The following is a 21441-nucleotide window of genomic DNA, read 5'->3' on the forward strand; positions in this document are numbered from 1 at the left end:
CCCTGGGAGGCCTGCCCTTTTCTGAAAGAGGCCAGAAACAGTATCGGAGTAGGTGGTAGAGAAGAAGAGGGAGGGGAACCTGCATTTGGGATGTAATATATGAGAGAAGAAAGATTTTAAATTCAGTATGTTAAAATAAGAAGAAAGAAAAGCAAATCATGTAAGTAAGTAAGCTGAGACCAGGGGAGCAAAGAGAAGTCTTCCGAAGTGTTTCCAGTTTTTAAACATAAGGGCCACATCTTTCCTTCTGAGTGCTATAGACTTACAAAGTCAGAGAGTCAAAGCTAAGCCACCATGAGCATGGAAGTTGTCTATTACCCTACCCCCCCACCCTTACACCCCAGCGTGGACAAAGAAGCCACCATTCAACCCACAGATCCCAAGACCTGCCTGCCATCCCTGGGTTTAAGCATGGACACAAGCCAGGCAAGACTCAGGTGCCTGGGCCTGTTGGAGTGTAGCTATGTTGGTATATCCTGTACAGGTGAAAAGTGCCATTGTCATTCTAATTGATCCAGTTTGGGGGCAGACCTGGAGGCTGTCTGCCTAATGGTCCTTAGCCCATGTGCTTGTACTGGGATCGGTCTCTGGGGATCTGAACCTGGTTGGCAGTCATTTTATGGTAGATGTGGTAAATCACAAGTGTTATCACAATGACAAGGCCCAAGATGAGACCTAGAATCAGGGGCAGGGTCTCTTCCAGCTGTTCTCGCTCATCCACCGGACATTTGTGCTCTGAAATGAGAAAGAAGAAAAGCTGTGAGCTCTAGTGAAAATACTCCAAACCCTAAGCCCTCTTAGCAAAAGCAGGATAGAAGCAGAGATGAAAAAATATCTCTTTGTAGACTGAACAGGACATTTTTTTCACTTAGTCTTACTATTTATGCATAATATATAGTAAGTATATACCAGTTTAGCAAGTCAATATTCATTTATTGGATTTCTGGCAGCAATAAAAAATATGGGTAATTTATTCAACTTTAAATTTATTTGAATAATTCCTTTAAATTTCGAATGTTTTATAATTAACCACTATCATTGTAATTTCCATTTTGTACTTTTAATTAAAATCTAGCATACACAGGTTTACTTGTAAGCACAAAATGTTCAAGAAGACTGAAAATAACAAGTACTGGAAAAGACTGAACTATGCAGCGCTCAACACTTGCTGAAAACAAACTGTTTAGCTGGTAATGTGTTAAACTACCTGGTTAAATTGCCAAAGTGTTAGACAGTCTAGTAATTCCTAGTGAAGACAAATATGCACCTGCTTTATAACCCAGCATTGCCTTCCCTGTACCAACCCCAAAAAGATGAAATATACAGACATGATGGGGCTGAAATGAAACCATCCACAGAAACTATTGAGAATAGTTAAATCTGGAAATTACCAAAATGTCCATCAAAATGGAATGAACTGCAGAATATGCATAAAATGGAATATTAATCAACAATAAAGAGGAATGAAATATGGCTACAAATTACAAAAGGAGAGAATTTCAGAATCCTTATGTTGAATAAAAAATTGACACTAAAAAGTACAGATTCTATTATCCCTGTTTCTATGAAGTTCTTAAACAAGTAAAATTAATTCCATGGTCCTAGCAACCAGAAAAGTGAACACACAGGAAAAGGAATGCAAAAGAACCTTCCGTTCTCATGAGAATGGTTTGTATCTTTAATCAAAGTCTAGATTTCAAGTATATGAAAAATGCATTGAATTATGTACTTTCAACTGTTGGTCACTTTAGATATGACACTTTAAACTGAATACACACTTTAAAAGATGAACATTTAATATATTCATATTGGACTATAATTTTAAATAAAGTAGCTGGCATTTACACTGGGAGAGATCATGTATGTAATATTTCACAACTGGGTCATGTTTTCATTCTCTTAAAATCCAAAATAATGTAATATCCCTGTGTATCCAATGCTACCTAGAACAAAGGGAAGAAAACATGTGGGGGTAAAGAAGGGGAGGAGAGGAATGGGCAATTATGACCTGATAGTCACACCTTGTAGATAACTAGGGATCCTTCCACCATCCCTAGTTATGAGTAGAATGTGCAGAAACTCAGCTTTGAATATCTCTTTCAGAGGACTGAGGTTTTAAGACAAGATGTGCCAGCAAGCATTTTCAGAGTCACCACTATATGCTAGGCTCTTCTCACCATATAGAGGACAATCAGAAAGAGCAGAGAAGGCCCCTGCATCCCGGAAATCATTCCTCTCTCCTAAGAATAAATGGGAGCTTACACTCCAGTATACTTTAAAAAAACGTTTCTGATTCCTATTTTTTCTCTTTCTTTTAAGATAGTCTTATTTGGTTGGTCAGGCTGTCCATGAACTCATAATACTCTTTGTCTCCGCCTCCTAGCATTAAATGTGTACATTTGCACACCTAGATTATGGTCCTCGAATTAACACAATAACTCCGCAAGGAAAATAGCATCATTGTAGTTTTATTTACACATGAAGCAATGGGAGCACCAAGGGTCTAAGTACTGTGCCTAGGGCTAAAGGAAGTCCCATTGGAAAGGAATAGACTGACTCACCAGTATCACTGTGGCATAGGTAGGGCAAATGGAGAGGAGAGGAGAGGAAAGAGTCTGGAATGCCATTGCAGTTTCTCAAAAATGTGTTCTTTATTACTTTAGGGAAAACCTGAACTAAAGTCACAAGAAAGAGTAATATAAGACAATATCAAGCTATAAACATGCCAAAAAAACATCATGAAAGGGCAAGTGTGGTGGCTTCCACATGTAATCCCTGCACTTGGGAGGCAAAGAAAAAGAATGTCTTCAAGTCTGGGGCCAGCCTGTGCTACATAGAGAGACCATGTCTTGAAACCATAGGGTATGTAATAAAATGCTAACACATAATAATTTGTTTGACCTCATCACTCAAGACAATGCTGCTTATGACCTATCAAAGCATGTCTGATAAAACTGTGCACATCTATTCAGAACAGAGTTTATGAATAGAAAAAATAAAATGCATGGAAGACTACAAAGCCAATCAAAATTCTTCTAAGTATTTTTTTAATTTGTGATTCAGCAACGTATGTGTTTCTTTACTGATATGCTCATGCTAGCTGTGATTGACTCATGTTTGTTGGCTGTAATGATAAAGTTGTGTAAATTATCAGTGTTATATTCTACAAGGCTTGCACAGATTTCTGTGAATAGCAACACAATAGTTTCTACTGGTGACAAAGTCACAACTACTGTTAATAGTACCAGTTTTTTTTTATGAAATTCATTTACAACCAAAAGAAAGTCTTGATCCTCTAAATACTGATCATAGGTTAATGAAAGGGATACAATTTTCCCATTGCGTTTTATAGACACACAACCAGAAACTCACTATACACAAACCCTGTGTGCTGAGTTAAAATCCTGTGCAGTAATCTGAATATTAACTCACAGATTACAGACCAACGTAGTAGACCCCAATTCCTTCACAAAGCAAGAGAGCATCCATTGGCTTAGCCCAAACCACATTTGGCTCCCATGGCCCAGGCCCCTGCATCTCTGTCCACCTCATAGGATTTGGAATCCCTCATACTCTGACTGGACTAGTTTTTAGAACATACAAAACGAAGGCTTAGGGGTGTGGGGCATACACACCAGGGAAAGGTGAACAGCAGCTTGGTTACTTGGGTAACAGAAAAGACCACACAGGGCCCATCTGATGCCAGCTGCACCAGTCAGCTAGACCACCCTCAACATAACAATGCACCCCCAAATCAGGTTCTGATTGGTGGGTGTGGCCTTTGCTGCATTACATTTTAAATCTATATTCACTCCCCGAGAACATTATATTCTTTGCTGTGCCCCATTCAAGCAGTACAAGGATAGACAAAATGGCAACCTGTCTGCCTGGGGATCTCCTAACTTCCAGACCGTTCCTGTACAAATAGCAGCGCTGCCTTTGGGTAGCTGTGTATTGCTCTGTTGTCTGACAGTGTCGCTACAGACAAAGCTTGATCCTCTTTCCCACTGTGTGTGGGCTGCCTCTGCACTCAAGTTTTGTTCACTGAGAAGATGTTAGCTTGAATGGGAGGTTCGTCAAGATTTATGTAGTATAAATGAAAAATAATGAAAGTGTGATTTCTAGCAGAATCCTCATTCTGGGAACATGACATGTGCTATATATACAATTTCTCACTAGACAGTGTGTTCTCCCATGGCAGGAAAGGTGCATAAATGAATCCCTAAGTACAGCAGACATGCACACAATCCATCCATTCTTCCCCTGGCCTGCACTACTTCCAACAGACTTTAATGACAAGGCAGGCCATAAATTCCAGAGAATGTGTCCTTAAAACAGCTGTCAGTAATGGATGACATTGGTGGGTAAATGCCAGATTTCCTCCACCTCCTTAGGGGGCAACTCTAAGGCATGCCCCTCCTTAGCTACAGAGGATAGTGTCCGGAACATAGAAATCTATGGCAGATTGTATGGCCCCCGTGCACAGGCTCCTCACAGAAGCCTTCAACACAGTTCTCAGTGGTGTATGCTGGAATCACCTCCCTTTGACTGCTTACTCTTGAGGTCCTGGAAAGCAGGAATCCATGATAGCAAGGCCACATGGGAAACAACATGTCAAACATTAGTCTAAAAGGTCTGGAATCTACAGACTGTCAAAGTGCTTATGACAAGGCATCTTGCCACAGCTTTCTTTGGGGAGGGTAATATAGAGAGAAGTGAAAGGTGTCATCTCCAATATAGCATTATCCCCCACAGGCAGCATCCCCTACCCCAGCTGTTAGGGAAATGGTTACAAAGCTTAGAGGGTCAGTGGCATAGTGTTCTGGGGTAGAGCATTCGTCAACGTGTCTCTGGGCTCAATTTCCAGCACAGAAAATTGAAAATAAATAAACAAGCAAAAACCAAAGCACAAACGCTCCTGAATTCAGGATTCTCTGGACGTCTGATACTCTGTGTACATGGGGACCTTAGTGTCTTTTGTTTGGCTGTTAGTCCCCTGAACATTAAAAAAGGCCCAGTTTACTTGTGATCTGTTTTAAATATCTATAAATGTGAATCTCTAATAAAGGAGATCAGAGACAAACTTCATGTTCTATATGTTTTCCTGACATTGCATGTCAAATTTTTCTTTCATTCAAACAATTAAAATAGGAAAATTCATTCCCTCCCAGTGAAGAGTCTCCTATCCCATCAGCCAGAAATACCCAAGACCCTCAAGGGGTTATACTAATAATTGATTGCAGAAGGACAAGTTAATTAACCCCAACTGAGAACATAGGGTTGCTTTGAACAGCAGGTGACACAGCTATACAAAGTGTGTTTGGTGTACAAATGAGCCAAAGGTACCCTCTCCATCAGTTGTTTATTTCTTCACTGCAGGCTCAGACCCTTTAGCTCAAAAGCCTTTTGGCACCAAACTCAAGTTTTACAAACCCAATTATTTTTAAAAACAATCTTTGTGGGCAAATGTTTAGCCATTTAGAGCCTACTTGCTTTGTTTAGCCCTTGAAACCTCACCCCACAGCTGTTGTCCATTGATAAGGGAGGACCTTGTACTTACACGGCCCCAAGCCATGACAGCCTCTACAGGATGTCACACAGAGATACCCCAAAAGCTTCTTGCTCCTGGTTTTGGTTGCTTGCTGTTAACTTTTTACTAAGGCATATAATACTTATTATTCCTTCAGACCCACAGAAATGCCATTTCATTGAATGCAGGATCAAACCCTTTAAAGAAGACAATTGTGCATTTAATCACATATAATCTGCTAATAGTTGAGTAATTGGAATAACAAAACTATATATAGTACATTGAAATGAGTGGGCCCTAATAAATTATAACTAAATATATAAGCAGCAATAAAATATACTACTAAACTACAATAAGCTCCAATATTTTCAGAAAGTACCCTGAGAACTGCTTAAATGTCAGGACTTCACCAGCATTAAATAAGTTCAGAAACTATTTAATTTCATATTTCAAAATTCTGGAATTACAAGAAAATTATCTGTTAAAACTTGTTTTGACATCATCATTTATAATGCATTACCAATATTATTGACACCATTTTGTAGTCCATGTTAGCAGTACATCTCACAGTGTGACATCTACTACCCAAATGGATGAAAATTGGTCTCACTGCTTTAAATGGCAGTAAAAGTTGGCTTTGGTTTAGACATTCATAAACTTCAATGCACTATAGTTTTTTCTGGTTTGTCTAAACCATTTGCCTGTATCTCTTCATATGGCCCATCACTGCTGTGTGTGGTCCTGCTGCTACACTGCTGTCATCGCTAGACACATGACCCTCTTTCCTCCAGAAAGTTTCCCTCTCCTCTCCTCTCCTCTCCTCTCCTCTCCTCTCCTCTCCTCTCCTCTCCTCTCCTCTCCTCTCCTCTCCTCTAGTTTTCTCTCTAGATGGATGGTGGTCTTCACATTATAAGACTCTCTCTCTCTAGACGGTGATAACTGAGGAGCTTCCCATCTCTTACAACCCATCCATCCCCATCCACCAAAGCTTTGAATGTCTCAGCCTCTAATCCTTAAAACCCTCTATAGAATTCTGTAAATCAATAGCATCACCTGGACGTTGGCATGTGTGGCCCCACATCAGGGTCTACAGAAGCAGACTCTGAATATTAAAATCACAACTGTGCTCACTGCCATTCATAATTCTCATATGCATTAAAATTAGGCTATGCTGGTAATTAAGATCAGTTCTGTAGCTAAGTCCAGTGCATTTAAAGGGACACAAGTGATGAAGATGTCAACCCTCATCTGGCTGCTCTCAGCACCAGTGACTGTCCACTTACCTATTTTATTGATTCTTCTTTGCCTATTTCATATAGTAAGCTAAATAGACAGCTATAATGACCATCAGGTAAAAACCCCCTGACACAATAAATGGACTTTTCACAATAACCCCCTGGTCATTTTCAAACACACACAATACACACACACACACACACACACACACACACACACACACACACACACACCTGAAAGTGCATGCAACAACCATGGTGGTTGTGCAGATATGCGACCAAACTGTATCCTCTGGCAGATACAGTCCACTCACACACACATAGACATATAGAACACACTGGAAACCCCTAGGAGTCACAGTACCAGCACCTGAAAGGGCAATCCAAAAGGAATCTTTCCAATTCCCTTAAATGGAATACAACAGTTCTCGTGCTAGACAGTGGTGAGCCGATGCTAAGAAGCATAGGCAGGAGGTGCCAGGAACAAAAGAACATCTTCCACATAAACGTGCAAGATCCAGTGAGTGATTCTAAATGATGCCTGAGCCTGGGGCACTACACAGGTGAGAATATCCCAATTACTAGCCTGAAATGCCTGGGTAATACTGCAAATTGCCTATCCCTATTCTGTCTGTATTTAGGAAATTATGTGTGCTTAAAGTCTCTATGTGTGCCTAGTAATCCTCCCCACCTACAACCTTGACATGCTTAATAATTGTTTTTAAACAAAATATGTAACTAATTCTATGCAATTCAAGAGCTCTCTATTCTTTATTCAGTAATTGTTTGTTCTTTGTACACAGATAAATTTAAAAATACATCAGGTATGATTTCTCAGGCCATAGATGACTACCAACAACCTAAAAATAACCCAGAATGCCTTCAAGTGGGATAGTGGTGAGAAACTAGTAAAATCAACAATTATAACACCAGAAGTACCAAGAAACAAAGGAGAGCTAATAGTATCTGGCCAGCAGACAGCAAAAGCCACTGAACACCGCTAAAGGTCCCCACTCAAATTCAAATGTTCTTGCAGTGACAACTCTGTGGAAGAATGTTACATGGTCCAGTATTCTCAAAATGAATTCCTGGATCATCAACACCATGTCATAACACATGTACCATTTCATCTTTAAAAAGATACTCGGTACTACATTTTATAAATATTCCTATAATGAGTAAATATTTAAACTTTGGGATCCTGAACCCTCTATCTCAGTTTCCACTGCTAAAATATACACATATGCAAGTCTCTGTCAACTGAATATCAGCACACCTATTTAGTCACTAACCTGGACTTCTAAACTGATATAGTACTGTGTTAGATGTTAATAAAACCAAAATAAATAATAACCAATTCCAAGATGAATAACTAGCCTGGGACTTAGAATGCAGAACAATGGAAAAGCATTGAGATGAAGGCCTGAATTCTATCCAACAGCACCACAGAAAGATAGAAGGATGGGGAGAATAAGAGAGCAGGTGGGGTGAAAAAGAGAAGGAGCAGGAGGCACACAAAGAATCAGGCCTCTCTCTCAAGGAAAATTTCTCTTCATAAATATCAGATGCTCTGGGGATAATTATTCAGAGGTGGTGGAGGCATTCTGTTTGTTATAGGTTGAGAGAAAGCTTTATTTGGTTGAATGAGGAACAACTTAGGGAATGATGGTGGGTGACTCAGATGGGGATCTTCCAATATTATGAACATTTAAATAATTCATTGTATTCACTTGGTAATCCCAACCCAGTGGAAAGTACAAATAAAGTAATTAGACTCTTCCTATGGGAAATAAGCAGAGTATCAAATTGCCTTGAAATAATTTCTCCCATAGGAGTGAGAGAGAGAGCATAGAGAAGTGGGGGAAGGGGTGGACAGGGGTGGATATTGCAGAAAGTTGACATATTCACTTTATAACCTCTAAATCTTGTGGAAATCGCTTTTGTGGTATAGAAGAAATGCAGGCAAAAACATCCTAAGAGCCCAGTAAGTCCCTCTTCTCACAATCTTTAAAACCAGAAACTCCCTCTCAGTTGCCTAGCACCAACCTAACCTACCTTCACTGAAGACGAAATCAGAGATGATGTCAAAGGGTTGGATGTGCACTGCAGACAGAATCATGGTGACAGTTTTCTGAGGATCACTGGAGGCCAGAGAAATGGACTGCTGAGCCTGACACTCATAGGACATCCCAGCTGGGGTTACCAAGGCAGCGAGGTGATGAGAGTTGGCTGTGTGCTTTCCAGCTGCAGGAGAACCAAAGCATCAGTTGGGCTAGATGTAGCTCCTAGCCCAGTGAGATCTCTGCCAAATTTAGATCCTATTGGTGCTGCAGTCCCAGGGCTGGAGCTCCGGCAAATACACCAAGTGGGGATGTAGGACCAAGTGCCCCATTCTTTCTGAGATTGTCTTCATTGGATAGTAATTTGGGATTACATTTTGAAAGAAGTGTGCTGCCTAAAAACACAACTCTGTTGACTAAAGCCTCAATTGGTAATTCCAAAGACAAAACAGTGACACAGATCTCCACAGTTTGCATCCCATTTTCTCCTTTCCTGGCTCATGCTTGCTGTTCTTTCTCTTTCCTTCTCTTTCTCCTCTCAGCCTATGGGAAAGTCTTGATTATTTTGGTGAAAGGAAAAAAAAATAATTGTTTCACTGCAATTATCAAAATGCAACAAGGAAAAGATGGTGCCAGCATTCTTTTGCATCCTCAGTAAAGATCCCTTTCCAGCACAGAACCTGAGTGATGGTAGGTCTCTTTACAAGCAAGACAGTGAATTTTGCTTTTGTTTTAAAATACTTTTAAATGTATTGGTGGTCCTTGAAGATAGGCACGTTGCTATTTCAGGTATGGGTGCCCTTCTCCTTTGGATGTTTCTGGAAGACCAGAGTGAGGCTGGGTGGGGAAAGCTAATTAAGATGCAAGATACAAAACCTGCCCTGAGGTGGCTGCGGTTAAAGGCCCAGAGAGCTATACGAGTGTGCACAGAAAGATCCTGCAGCCCACCTAACCCTCTTACAGTATCTTCTTGCATTTTTTTAATGCATGAGACTAAACCAATCCGTGATACAGGAAGGAAAAAAAACCCAGCAAAACTCATTGGTGCCCCTTCCACGGCAATGTCATGTTTTAGCTTGAGTCTGAAGGATTGTTGGCCCAGGATTTCCTGAGGACACGGAGGCCCTCCCGCCTCTTAGACCCTGGAGAGCAAGCAGTCCCCAGCTAGTTTTGCCCTCACAGCACAAATCCCAGAGCTGTTCCCAAGACCCAGAGACAGGATGCATGTCTCTGGCATGCTCTTGCTACTGTGCCCAAGCTTTCCCAACCCCAGTGGACTACTTACCACTCACTGGGTCTTTAAAGTGAGTCTTCTCTGAGGTATCATAAACAAACTGCACCTTGCTCAGCCTCCAAGTTGCTTCTGGTCCTTTGGAAGTGTTGTGACTCTCCTGCCAAAACGGGGAGGCTCCTGTGAACCACTCCAACTGCTTTATAATGAACAGCCCAGAGACCACTACCGCGCTCATCCATGCGGGCTTCACCATCCCTCTGCACCCCCATACCGATTACCTTTACAAATAGCATTTTGAGTGTGTAGGCGCGATCTACCCAGAACACCTGCAGCTCCGACTCGTTGTGGCCACATCGGCCATTCACCTCAGCTCCACGGGTCAAGGCGATCTCAGCCTGCTCTGTGATCAGCTGGGAACACACACGCCCCGCGCCCCCTCAGCGCGCGGGGCCCTGGCGCTGATCCGCAAGGGCTGCGCGTCCAAACTCTAGCTTGCAGGTTTGGGCGCTCCTGTGCACGCGCGCTCCGGGGGTCCAGGAACATGCGGGTAGATTCTTACGAGCACACCCCTCCAGGAGGGGAGCAGAGAGGGGGTTTACTTTTAAAGCAGGCAGGGCGAGCAGAAGGCGTTGCAAGCTGGAACCCCCATGCAGCATTCGGGAACAGCCTGCAGGGGTTTGGGGGGAAGAGGCGGGCAACTGAGGTCTTGGCAGGGCCAGAAGGGAGGGTGCCCTTCGACCCTGCAGCCCTAGGGGCAAGCTGGGGAGGAAAAAGGTTCCTTACATCCACGTAATTGGTGGCCCACACATCATAAGGTACTATAAATTTGGCTGCAAACTCTGCCATGAGACACGTCGTCCCATTTTCCCGCACCACAAATATGTCTTTCCCGGGGTTCGTGGAAAGGCCCGAAAGATTTTCCACTTCTTGTTCTGCCACGATTTGGGCCATTGCATCTGCAGAGCAAGCAAAACGATCCCATCGATTTCAGGCTCAGCTAGCCCGTGGCTGTAGGACACCCGGAGACGGTTCTCTGCAGGCTTTGGAGTGGCAAAGTTCCCAGCTCGAAGCTGTGTGCTCCTCAAGCCATTTCTCTAACTCGGTGCTACCAAATTCAGATTCACTGCCTCTGATTTATAATGAAAACAGACTCTAAAGTAAAATTAAATCCTTGCTCACAATACTACTGGGCTTTAAAAAAACGCACTGGGAGGGGGGGAGAGTTAAAGCTAACCCTGTGCCCTCCCCCAACCCATTGTGAGTACGGTCTAGCGCGCTGTCTGGTTGATGCCTCACAGGTGTGTGGCTCTCAGGGAGTTCTGTGACACCGATGGGCCATCCCCATCGCCAGCCCCAAATAAACACAACACATAAAGATCAGTTTTAAACCCAAAGCTACTGGCTTTACTCTGTGAATTGGATTCTCTGCAGAGTGCATCACGCACTCCTGGTCCCCAGACACTACTCACGGAAGAGCATCAGAAGAATCCGAAGTCTGTCTCCGCTGAGAAGGGCTCTTCCTCGGAGATCCATGCTCGCAGTTGCGGCGAACCAGACAGACGTGTTGCTGCTGCAAAGGCTGCCCCGGGAGGAAATCCCTCAAAGTGGCTAAGGGCGGGGGTGGTGGGGTGGACAGGGAGGAGCAAGGGCGCGGGTCAGTCGCGTGCTGCAACCGGCGCTGTGGCTCTTCCGCGGCACACTGCAGAGGAAGCGTTCAGGATGCAGTTGCTGTCCACGCTGAGAATGCTGGAAATGACGAGGTTGTGTTTCAGGACTTGTAATTTGGCTGTTTTAGAGGGCCAATGGGATTGGGATGGTGTGGGGGAGGAAATATCTCCCTAGGTCTGTTTTCTGTTCTGCAATGGTATCTGCAAAGATGAGTCGGTCCTAGGAAACTTAATGCCACCCTCGGACTTACTAAACCCTCCCACAAGGTACAGTCAGTCTGTAGTGTAGATAGAACACCACTGGAACCCTGGATCCTGGAGAGACATCTGCTCCTGAAAGAAAGCAACAGAGCTCAGATTGTTCGTGATTTAGAGAAGGAGGGTAGGAGGAACAGACAAGGAAAATGCTATGGCAACTGTTTCTGGCTTTCAGAGACATCTTCTCTATCCGCTCAAGAGTTTCTAAGTTTAAAACAAGGACACCTCCTCAAAAGGGGTACCAACCAATGCAGCATATCCTTGTGGACTGAGTGGCTCATGAGTCCCACTCTCTGAGCGCACGTGGCCTGAGGTAGCCTTGCTCACTAAGTTGTGATAACTCAGTTAAGAGGGTTGCAAATAAACCTGAAGCTTGTGCGCATACAGGATTATCTGGGATCTGGTAGGTCAGAAATTTTAGAACTCTCCTGTAAGTGACAGCCCATAGTTATGTAATGAAAACACACAGGTATTACTCCAAAGCTTCTAGTGGAGCAGAAAAGCAAACATTGCTGGCTAATTCCTTTATTTGCATTTGGTAGTTCGCTGAATTTTTTAATTCTTGCTCTATAAATCAGGATGTACCTCTGTGGGAATAGGCATGGTGCTCTCATTAATTGTAATGATGTCCAAATATTTCTTTTATTAGAGGATATTGTGTTAGGTCAATAAATATTAATCGCCTTAAACACATGTCATAGCCAATGTCATGTTAAAGGGCAAACTACAAAGCATATTTGCCTATGTTGTCAGTTTGAATCTCCCCATGACTTTAGAAGCCGAGCAAGGGAAAATATAGGTTATTGTTATACCTACCCAATGTGAAACATCGAGACATTAAATGACCTTCTCAAATGTCATTTGGCCAGTTAGAATTAAAATAGAAAAGAGTCACATGTTTTAACTTTATAGGGATCATATTCATATTCTCTTTATATAACACTTTGACTCCAAAACACCTTTGCAAATTTTTATTAAATGACAAACAGCCTGAAACCTAAAAATATCAATAGTTCACATTCTTGACATGTATAAAGTTCTGACTTAAGTACATACATTCTGGCATAGTATTTGCTTCAAATTGTCAATATACTTCATTGCATTTAATTTTTCAAAAAAATGCTTTCATCAAGAGTTAGATCACTAGCAACTCAAATTATAAAGTAACACTTGAATTAATACTGCAGCTTTATATCATTTGGTATATATCTGCATCTTGGTATTTCATCAAAAAATTCACAAGTCTTATGTAAATGATTACATGCACAAAAATGCAGGCAAACTGTGACTACTATGATTTCAACTCTTATCATATATTATATATATATATATATATATATGTATATGCAATGATTATGTAACATTTAATTTCATCTGGTACCATAAAACTTATAAAACAAGAAAGCATTCATTCTCTCTTCTCTCTCTCTCTCTCTCTCTCTCTCTCTCTCTCTCTCTCTGTGTGTGTGTGTGTGTGTGTGTGTGTGTATGTTGGTCTCTCTCTCTCCCTCCTTCCTCCTCCTATTTTAATAAGGAAAGAAAAGATAGATTTACATTACATTAGGATGTATTACTTACATTAGTGACCTTCTACAGGACTGAACTTTTCTTGTTTAAGAAATTGTAACATTTAAGGCAGTGGTTCTCAACCTTCTTAATGCTGTGACCCTGTAATACAGTTCCTCGTGTTGTGGTGACCCAGGACCATAAAAATTTTTGTTACTATTTCATAATTGTAACTTTGCTACTGTTATTAACTCTAATGTAAATATCTATGTTTCCCAATGGTCTTAGGCGACCCCCTGTGAAAGGATCCTTCAACCTCTGAAGGGTTTCGACCCACAGGTTGAGAACCACTGATTTAAGGGCTGGTTAGGTCAATTGAAGCACTAAATTTAAAAAAAAAAAAAAAAACATTCAAAATAAAACACAGATTGAAGCCATCCATAAGCCTTAACTGAGTACCAAACACTTGCATTGTGTGTAGTTGAGATAAACAAATAGTAGTATAAAAGCAGGAGAGGTGCTTGTAAAAGATTATAGTGATTTCTTTCCTGGTGCATTATTACGGATATCATCACCTTATGAGTTGTTGAAAGATAAACTAAATTAATTAATGATGGTCTGTTTTCATAATAAGATAGTAGATGGGAAGTATTCTTAGCCAATGATAACCATTCTGCATGATTTGTGAAATGTGGTTTGTTGATAATTATTTCTTTCCACTCCTGATAGAAATGATTCTTTGTTGACAACAAAGAGTATTTAAACAAGTTTAATGGGAAAAAATGGAAGGGACAGTTTTTTTAATTTTTCCGCCTGGGAATATCATCTTCAAAGAACAGTTAATACAATGTTTGAGTGTGTTTGTTCTTAAACATGGCTTATGCACATAAATATCTATAAAGTCATTCAGCTTATCACTGATGACTCTTATCTGCTATACAGACTGAATTATTAAATCTGCACCTTGCATCTATCTTTGATTTAAGAACAGTCCAATCATCTTGAAGAAGATATATTCGGATCTTTATTGTAACCTAAAAAGTGATAAAAGAAAATTTAGCAATAAATCATACTTTGAGATATTGACAAATGGGTCTGGGGAGATGGCTTAGTGGTTAAGAACACTGACTGCTCTTCTAGAGGACCCAGTTCAATTCTCAGCACCCACATGGCAGCTAACCACCATCTTGGACTCCAGTCCAAATGACAGGATGCCATTTTCTCATTTCCATTGCACAAACATAATGCATAGACATTCATACAGACAAAACATCTATACCCATAAATAAAGATAACGGCAAAGGTCTCCAGGATAAATTTGATTCATTTCTCACACCTGGAGTGTGAAAAGGTAGAAGAAATGATGTAAATGAGTACACTTGTGTAGATGATGGATGTGTCTATTTACAAAATCATAGCTACTGCTGTTCAACACCAAATGTCAGCTATAAGAATAACCCAAACACATTATGTTTACGATTCCCAGGAGGTCTCTGGGTCCTTTGATGTACTCACCAGTTCATGTACTCACTCATTGTTTTAGTTTTTTTTAAATTTTCCTGACATCTGATGATCATTGTATCATACAGTGGTGGAAATGCCTCTCCAGTTTAGGTATTAATGTGTGTGCAGTAATATTTTGGAGCAAAGGGGAAGGCAGCCAACCCAGGAGAAGAGAGGCTTTAAATTCCCCCCCCCAAAAAAAGGCCTCTTGAGAAAGGAGGGTCTTGACAGGAGTATCAAATTAACTGAGATGCAAGACAAGGCAAAGCTATGTAGATGAAAATATATCTTCATATCTTCATATACGTAAACAATGCAAAGATTTAACTCTTCATATTTCCATGTCTATGAATTTGCAATACAAGGAAATTAGGATCCAAACCCATAGTGTTTTGTGTACCATAACTATCTGTATGGTTTCTCTGACAATTTATGTACACACACATGCAAACAATGGCATCTACAAGACTTGTTGCAAATAAAATTAAGCTTTTCAAGTTGGTATATCACTGTAATTGACCTGCATATAATCAAGACACAATTATGAAAATCAGGAAATATTACTTATTAGAAAACCATGTTTATGTGCTTCACAAAGAAAAGGCTGGTCTTTGTTGCAGCTAAAATTTGGGTATTGATGTTTCTATCCACCTTACAGTGAAGTATAAAAACGATTCTGCAGTACAACACCAATGCCATACCAGCCAAGTGCACACAGAGACACAACATGAATCATAGAAGCAGGATAATTAATCAAAACTGAACTAGACTCACACACTTACTAAGCCAGAAATACTGTCACTCAAGCCTTTCCTTTGTTTAACTCAGCACAGAACAACTATCTCATTACATCAATCACTAGAGACCTCAGATCCTTCCTAGAATAGAAAACAATTGGAGATAAGAACTAAATATAAGTTTTCATCAGAATATTTTGTTCATACACTGTCAAATGTCATGGTATTTAGAAAGGATCTGGAAATTGAGATTGGGTTTCTGATGCTCTCAGCTTTCCTGCTCTTGCTGTGATTGCCTTTATTTTATAATTTCTTTGGTCCCTCCCACATGTATTTCAACAAGAGCTGCTTTTACAAGGAGGACAATCATCAAAAGAAACAACCAGAATAATGGCCCTTTCATTGGTTGTGTTTATAGCAAGACCCAGAGAAACGTCATGTTCGAATTCATTTAAAACAAATGAAGAGACATGAGCATGCAAAACCTAGTATCATACTGAAGCAAAGTAATAGTTTTCATCTCTGCACCAGTCATTAGATAAATGTTCTGGCCAGGTTTTAGTTGATTAGGTAAGGCTTCAGGTATCACCAGTGTAAGGTCTTAGCCCATGTCTATACTGTTTCAGTGTGTAAGGTCTTAGGCCATGGAGCACAGTGTGACTACTTCTTAGCGGCAAGGAAAACTTCACTAAATTGGGGCAAAGTTAAAACAAGACTTATGGGAGTTTGTGATGTTTGTTGTTTCATCCTTTAAGATATCTTTCCAAGAAATAACTACAATAGGGACCTAAATAAGATTAGACAATCTGAGATTCATTTAAAATAATTTGTTACCTGATTACTGAGATCATTATTGTGCTTAAAATTATTTTAGGTGTCCGTCTCTAGTAAATCTAGTAAGTCATTTCAGTTACTCTTAATTGTCTATCTGAAATTATTTCCTATTTCCTTGAAGCTAGGCTGGGGTCAATAATGGCATTTGGGAGGAAGGATGAGAGTGGAGATTGGAGGCTTTTGTTCTCTAGTAGAAGTCATGCAAGACCAGCAGCTAAGTATGTTTGTATCTGCCTATAGTCTCGATGCCCTTACCCTAAGCTGAGAAAGTCCTGAGCCCAGGAATGACCTTGTTCCTAGCACTGTGTTGTTGGCTTCTCTTCTATCCTTTATATCCCAGAAAGACTTGTAAACTAATAGAACTAGAAGAAGAGGAATGAACCTTCTTAGCAATCTGCTTTCTGGTCTCTGGGGTCTCTAGGTTCACTGTTCTGCCTGCTGACTGGAGCCAGAGTGAGCCTTAAAGTATTGAAGAAGGAGAGAGATCAAGTTGCAAAGATTTCCACTTCTCCTTTCCTCCCCCACCCCAAACAGCCAGCAACCTGTCCTTACCTTAAGGAAACTGCCCCAGCCATTCAGGTCCAGGTAAGAACTCCAATGCCACGGGCGTGCCTTAAGATTCTGGCGGCTCTGGGATTTTTGTAGCACTCCAGGCTCCAAGGAAGGGTTTCAAAACAGACAATGGTTCTGCTCAAAAAAAAAAAAAAAAAAAAAAAAGAAAAAGAAAAAAGAAAAGAAAAGAAAGAAAGAAAGAAAGAAAAGAAAAGAAAAAAAACGGTAGAAGCAGAGAGGGCCTAAAAGAGCGCTGGGAGCCAGGATGGGGGTGGGGGCTCAGAGTCAGGCTGCCCGACTTTAGGTTTTGTTCTGCTTCACTCCTTTTCTCGAAATCTAGAAATAAGATGTGGAGTAGCCGGGCATTCCAGCTGGAGGGAAATCCAGTCTTCCACTTTAAGGAGGCTGTCCAGGAACAAACTAGGGGCTTGCCTTTAACCAAAAAGTCTTCTGCTCAAAGGCAACTTCCAAGCTCAGGGGCTGCAGAGCCCAGAGGACTCGCAGCGAGTCTCTGCACAGTTCTCCCGATGTGCCTGCCGCCCTGCGCTACTGCAGGTCCTGAGAGCTGCGTTCCTGCAGACTTGCCAAAGAGCAACCTGTCCATCCGGACTCGCCCTTTCTACGCTGATGGAGCGGATTAGAACTCTGGACTCTCACACTTTATACACACTAAGGAGTTATTCTCCATATATTGAAATTTCATGTATAAATTTATATGCATGGCTATGAAAACATCGTGTTTTGAATTTGGTTTTCCCCTGCGTGTTTACTGTTAGCTTGATTTATTTTTTTTAATTTAAAAGCAAAATTAATAACTTCCCAGATTTGCCCCAAACTGTAAGATTCCCGAGGCCCCTTCTAGGAGAACTGAGTCTGTAGGAGGTTTTCTTCAGCCCTCCAGTTCAGTAGGGGCACCAGCCAGTGCAGTCTCCAGGCCCAAATCTGTTTTCTCCCCACGATTTCCGTGCCGGCCACCCTTCTGATGAAAAGTTTAGGCTGTGAATATTTGGTAGCTATCCACAGCCAGCCTGTCTCAACCGAAGGCAACCACCCTTGGATCCCAGACCAATGAAACCACAGCCGGCTTATGGGAACCAAGGCAGGTCACCCAGAGGTCCAGAGCCCCGCAGCTATCTCCCTGCTCTTTCTCCGTGACTTTGCCTAAGCACACAGATGGGGCACGCCTCCTGCCCGGTGCTTCCAGCCAGCGACACTCCTGGGAGATGCAGGCTGATGGATCACCTCATTTCCCAATTTGATGGGCCGGAACCTGGCTGCGGAGGTTGGGTCTGCAAGCTGGAGGCGGTATCCGGAGCTCTCAGCGCTGAATTTATCTGGGGGAAACAGATACAGTATCTAAAGATAAACCCCGAGTCTACAAATACTAGGCATCAGCTTCTGTTCTCTCGGTACCGGTAAGGCACTCATGGTGTCTGACATCAGCTGAGTGTGGTGGATGTTGCCAGGGTATCTCTGCATAGGCATCCACTGGTCCTTTCCTGCTGCAGGCTGTGAAACAGGAGTCCTGGCCCTTCGGATGTAGCAAAAGAGACACAGGGGGAGTGAAATTAGCAAAATCAAAGTAGAACAAATATCTGGTCTACATCTCAGGAGGATGGGAACTTGGTTTATCACAGGCCTAGGCAAGACAGGACAAGGGCCATGTATGTGCCACTATGCACATGCCATAACACCCAGTTTTAAGACAGGCAGCCTGAGGAGCCTGTGTTGAGTCCATGCAGCACTAGGGATGAGTGCATGAAAGACTAGAATCCCTTGTCCAACTCTCCCGAAATATCAAGAGAGCTGTGCCCAGGCAAGGCTGCTTATAATCCCAGCACCAGGATGGCAGCTCAAACAGGAGTTGGAAAGGGTGACTACTAAGACTTCCATCTCCAAGATTAAGTTTAAGGGAGAGGAAAGCGCTAGGTTGGAGAAAAAACAAGCCATTAGAGACTTCTGTAGGATTTGGGGTGTTTGGTTTTCTTTAAGCTTTGGAGAATGTTCCTCTAGATCTCTGGGGCTCCAATTCCTACAAGACTTTATCCTAAATTCACGGCATTTGTTCTAAAATGGAGCTTGGAGGATGCCGAGGGAATTATCTTGGACTCTCCAGGATTCCCTAATTCAGATGGACACACAACAGAATAAACTGTTCATCCCTGAAAACACAGCCCAAAAAGCTGCAACTCATTTAGGACCAGGGAGGTCACTTGGCTCAGGGCATCTAGGTGAAACAGTGCTCCGAGTCTGGCTCTTGGACTGATAATATCACCTCTCCTGGTGATGCAGGAAGAGCAAGGCCCAGCAGGAAGGATTACCTCAGAGTTACCTTTTCAAATGATATCCATGGAACTCCTGCATTGCTGTGGGAAAATCCCTGGCTTTACTCACAGAGCCTGAGTTTAGATGTTGCCAGCTCGTTTGGGGGTTTAAAAGGATTCTCCTCATTTGGCAAGTGGGAATTTGAAAGTCCTAGGAGCTAGCTAACTTATATGCACACCAAGACAACCAGTGGAACTAATGAAATCTGAGATCCCTAGCTAGTGATACTCAGGCGGGATTGTGTTTTTTAAGTGTCCCAAGTGGTTTCCATGGAAGCCAGGAATGACTAGCATGGAAATACTCCAGATTACTTGTGAGCAGAGACAAGGGAGAGATGACATACAAGACAATGTGTGCCACGTTTAAAGTTTCTGCCCTTGACACCCTGACTGATGACAGCAGCATGACCTTGAACTAACCAATTCACCTTCCTAAGAGTGTCTACCACGAAGGATATTGGGAGAAAAGAGAATCAAACTCAATAAATGTTAGTTTATAAAGCTACATTTCTCTGTTTGCTGTGTGTGTATGGGGGGGGGCGCTGTATTACGTGGGTGAGCACTGTCCAGGGGAAGGTATCAGACATCACCCTCTACCACTCTAAACCTTATTTGAGTCAGGGTGTCTACCTGAACATGGAGCTTGTGTTTTTCAGCTCTGCTTTTTGCCTTCTAACCACAGGATTCCTCTTATCTTTGCCCACTGACAGGCCCCATGAGATTGGAGGAAGCCATGCCTGACTTCTTGAGCATGCTGGGATCCAAGCTGAAGCCCTCATGGTTGCACACAATCACTCTTAATCACAGCAAGCCATTTCTCCAGACCTTCTGCTATGGTTTTGATATGGTTTGTTTCTACTCAAACTCACTTTGAGGCTTGGTCCCCATGGTAATGGTGGTGAGAGGTGGTGGGGCCCTTTAAGAAGAATTTGATATCATGAGAGATTCAGGCACATGGAGGGATTAGCACATTTTCCTTAAGGGAATAAAAGAGCTTTCCACCATCTCCTTTTTTGCCTTGCATGTGCACCAATTCCCATGGGTCTACTTCCCTTTCTTTTTCCCACTAGGAGCTGAACTGCCATGTGGCTCTTCAGAAGCTGAATACCATGCTTTTGGGCCCCTGGAGCCATGATTTATATAAGCATCTATTTTTATAAAACACCCAGATTCGGGCATTTGGTTATAACAACAGCATACACCAAAACACAAATTTTTAATTAAAATGGTAGAAGGGGGTCTGATGACCCATTTAAGGTACTCAATCATATTCTCATCCTTCCAGCAGCCCTCTTCCAGAGCATAGTATCTTATTTTTGCTGAGGACTGATGGTATTCCTGTCCATCAGTTACAGAATGCTGATATGGGATGTATTCGTAGCTTGGGACTGTTTGTATATCTAACAAGTACGCAGATGCTTCTGGTCAGAAGGGACCACACCTTGAGGAACACATTGCCAAATGAATGGGGATGGAGTACAACTATAACCACAGTGCTTGGGAGACAGGGGAGACAAGTGGATGCCCGGGGCACATTGGCCAGCCAGTCAGTCAACCAACCCAATGAGCTCCAGTTTAAGTGAGAGACTATGCATCCAATGAGCTGGAGAGGAATTGAAGAACAAATCTAACGTCACCCTCTGGCCTCACATGCAAATGTGCACACACACAGGGATACACACACCCACACACAAAAAAATTAGAAATAAACAGTAATCAACAGCAGTACTAAGTATAAATTGAGTGCACACTACTCATAGAATTTAAAATATTCTGATAGCCACATTTGAAATGCAGAAAAGCCACAAGTGTCTAGTGGCTTCAGTATTAGAGCAGGCCTCAAAAATTCCTTCAACTGGAAGGGAACATAGAATTGAATTTTCTTGTTCCCTTGGAAACTCTCTGGAAATGCACATAAGCCAGAATGTCTAAAACTTTGACTATAAATAGTTATGCAAAGATCAAGTGTCCACATCGCATAGCTGGGCTCTACAGAAGGCT

At 42.0% G+C, this 21441-nt stretch overlaps 1 protein-coding gene across 2 annotated transcripts; it reads right to left on the reverse strand.

Moving 5' to 3' along the window:
* Positions 1 to 556: 556 nt before the first annotated feature.
* Positions 557 to 11592, reverse strand: Lamp5 (lysosomal associated membrane protein family member 5). Of its 2 annotated transcripts, XM_027421683.2 has the most exons (6): positions 11529 to 11592; positions 10843 to 11015; positions 10338 to 10469; positions 10111 to 10216; positions 8821 to 9009; positions 557 to 735 (listed from the first exon to the last, which is right to left on the reverse strand). In XM_027421683.2, exons 1-6 carry the CDS (start codon positions 11590 to 11592, stop codon positions 557 to 559), a joined length of 843 nt encoding a protein of 280 aa, XP_027277484.1. The 2 variants fall into 2 exon arrangements, with proteins under 2 accessions (XP_027277484.1, XP_035302019.1); XM_035446128.1 differs by lacking the exon at positions 10338 to 10469.
* Positions 11593 to 21441: the final 9849 nt, after the last annotated feature.

Source organism: Cricetulus griseus, chromosome 6 (assembly GCF_003668045.3).
Source record: "Cricetulus griseus strain 17A/GY chromosome 6, alternate assembly CriGri-PICRH-1.0, whole genome shotgun sequence".
Taxonomy (NCBI): domain Eukaryota; kingdom Metazoa; phylum Chordata; class Mammalia; order Rodentia; family Cricetidae; genus Cricetulus; species Cricetulus griseus.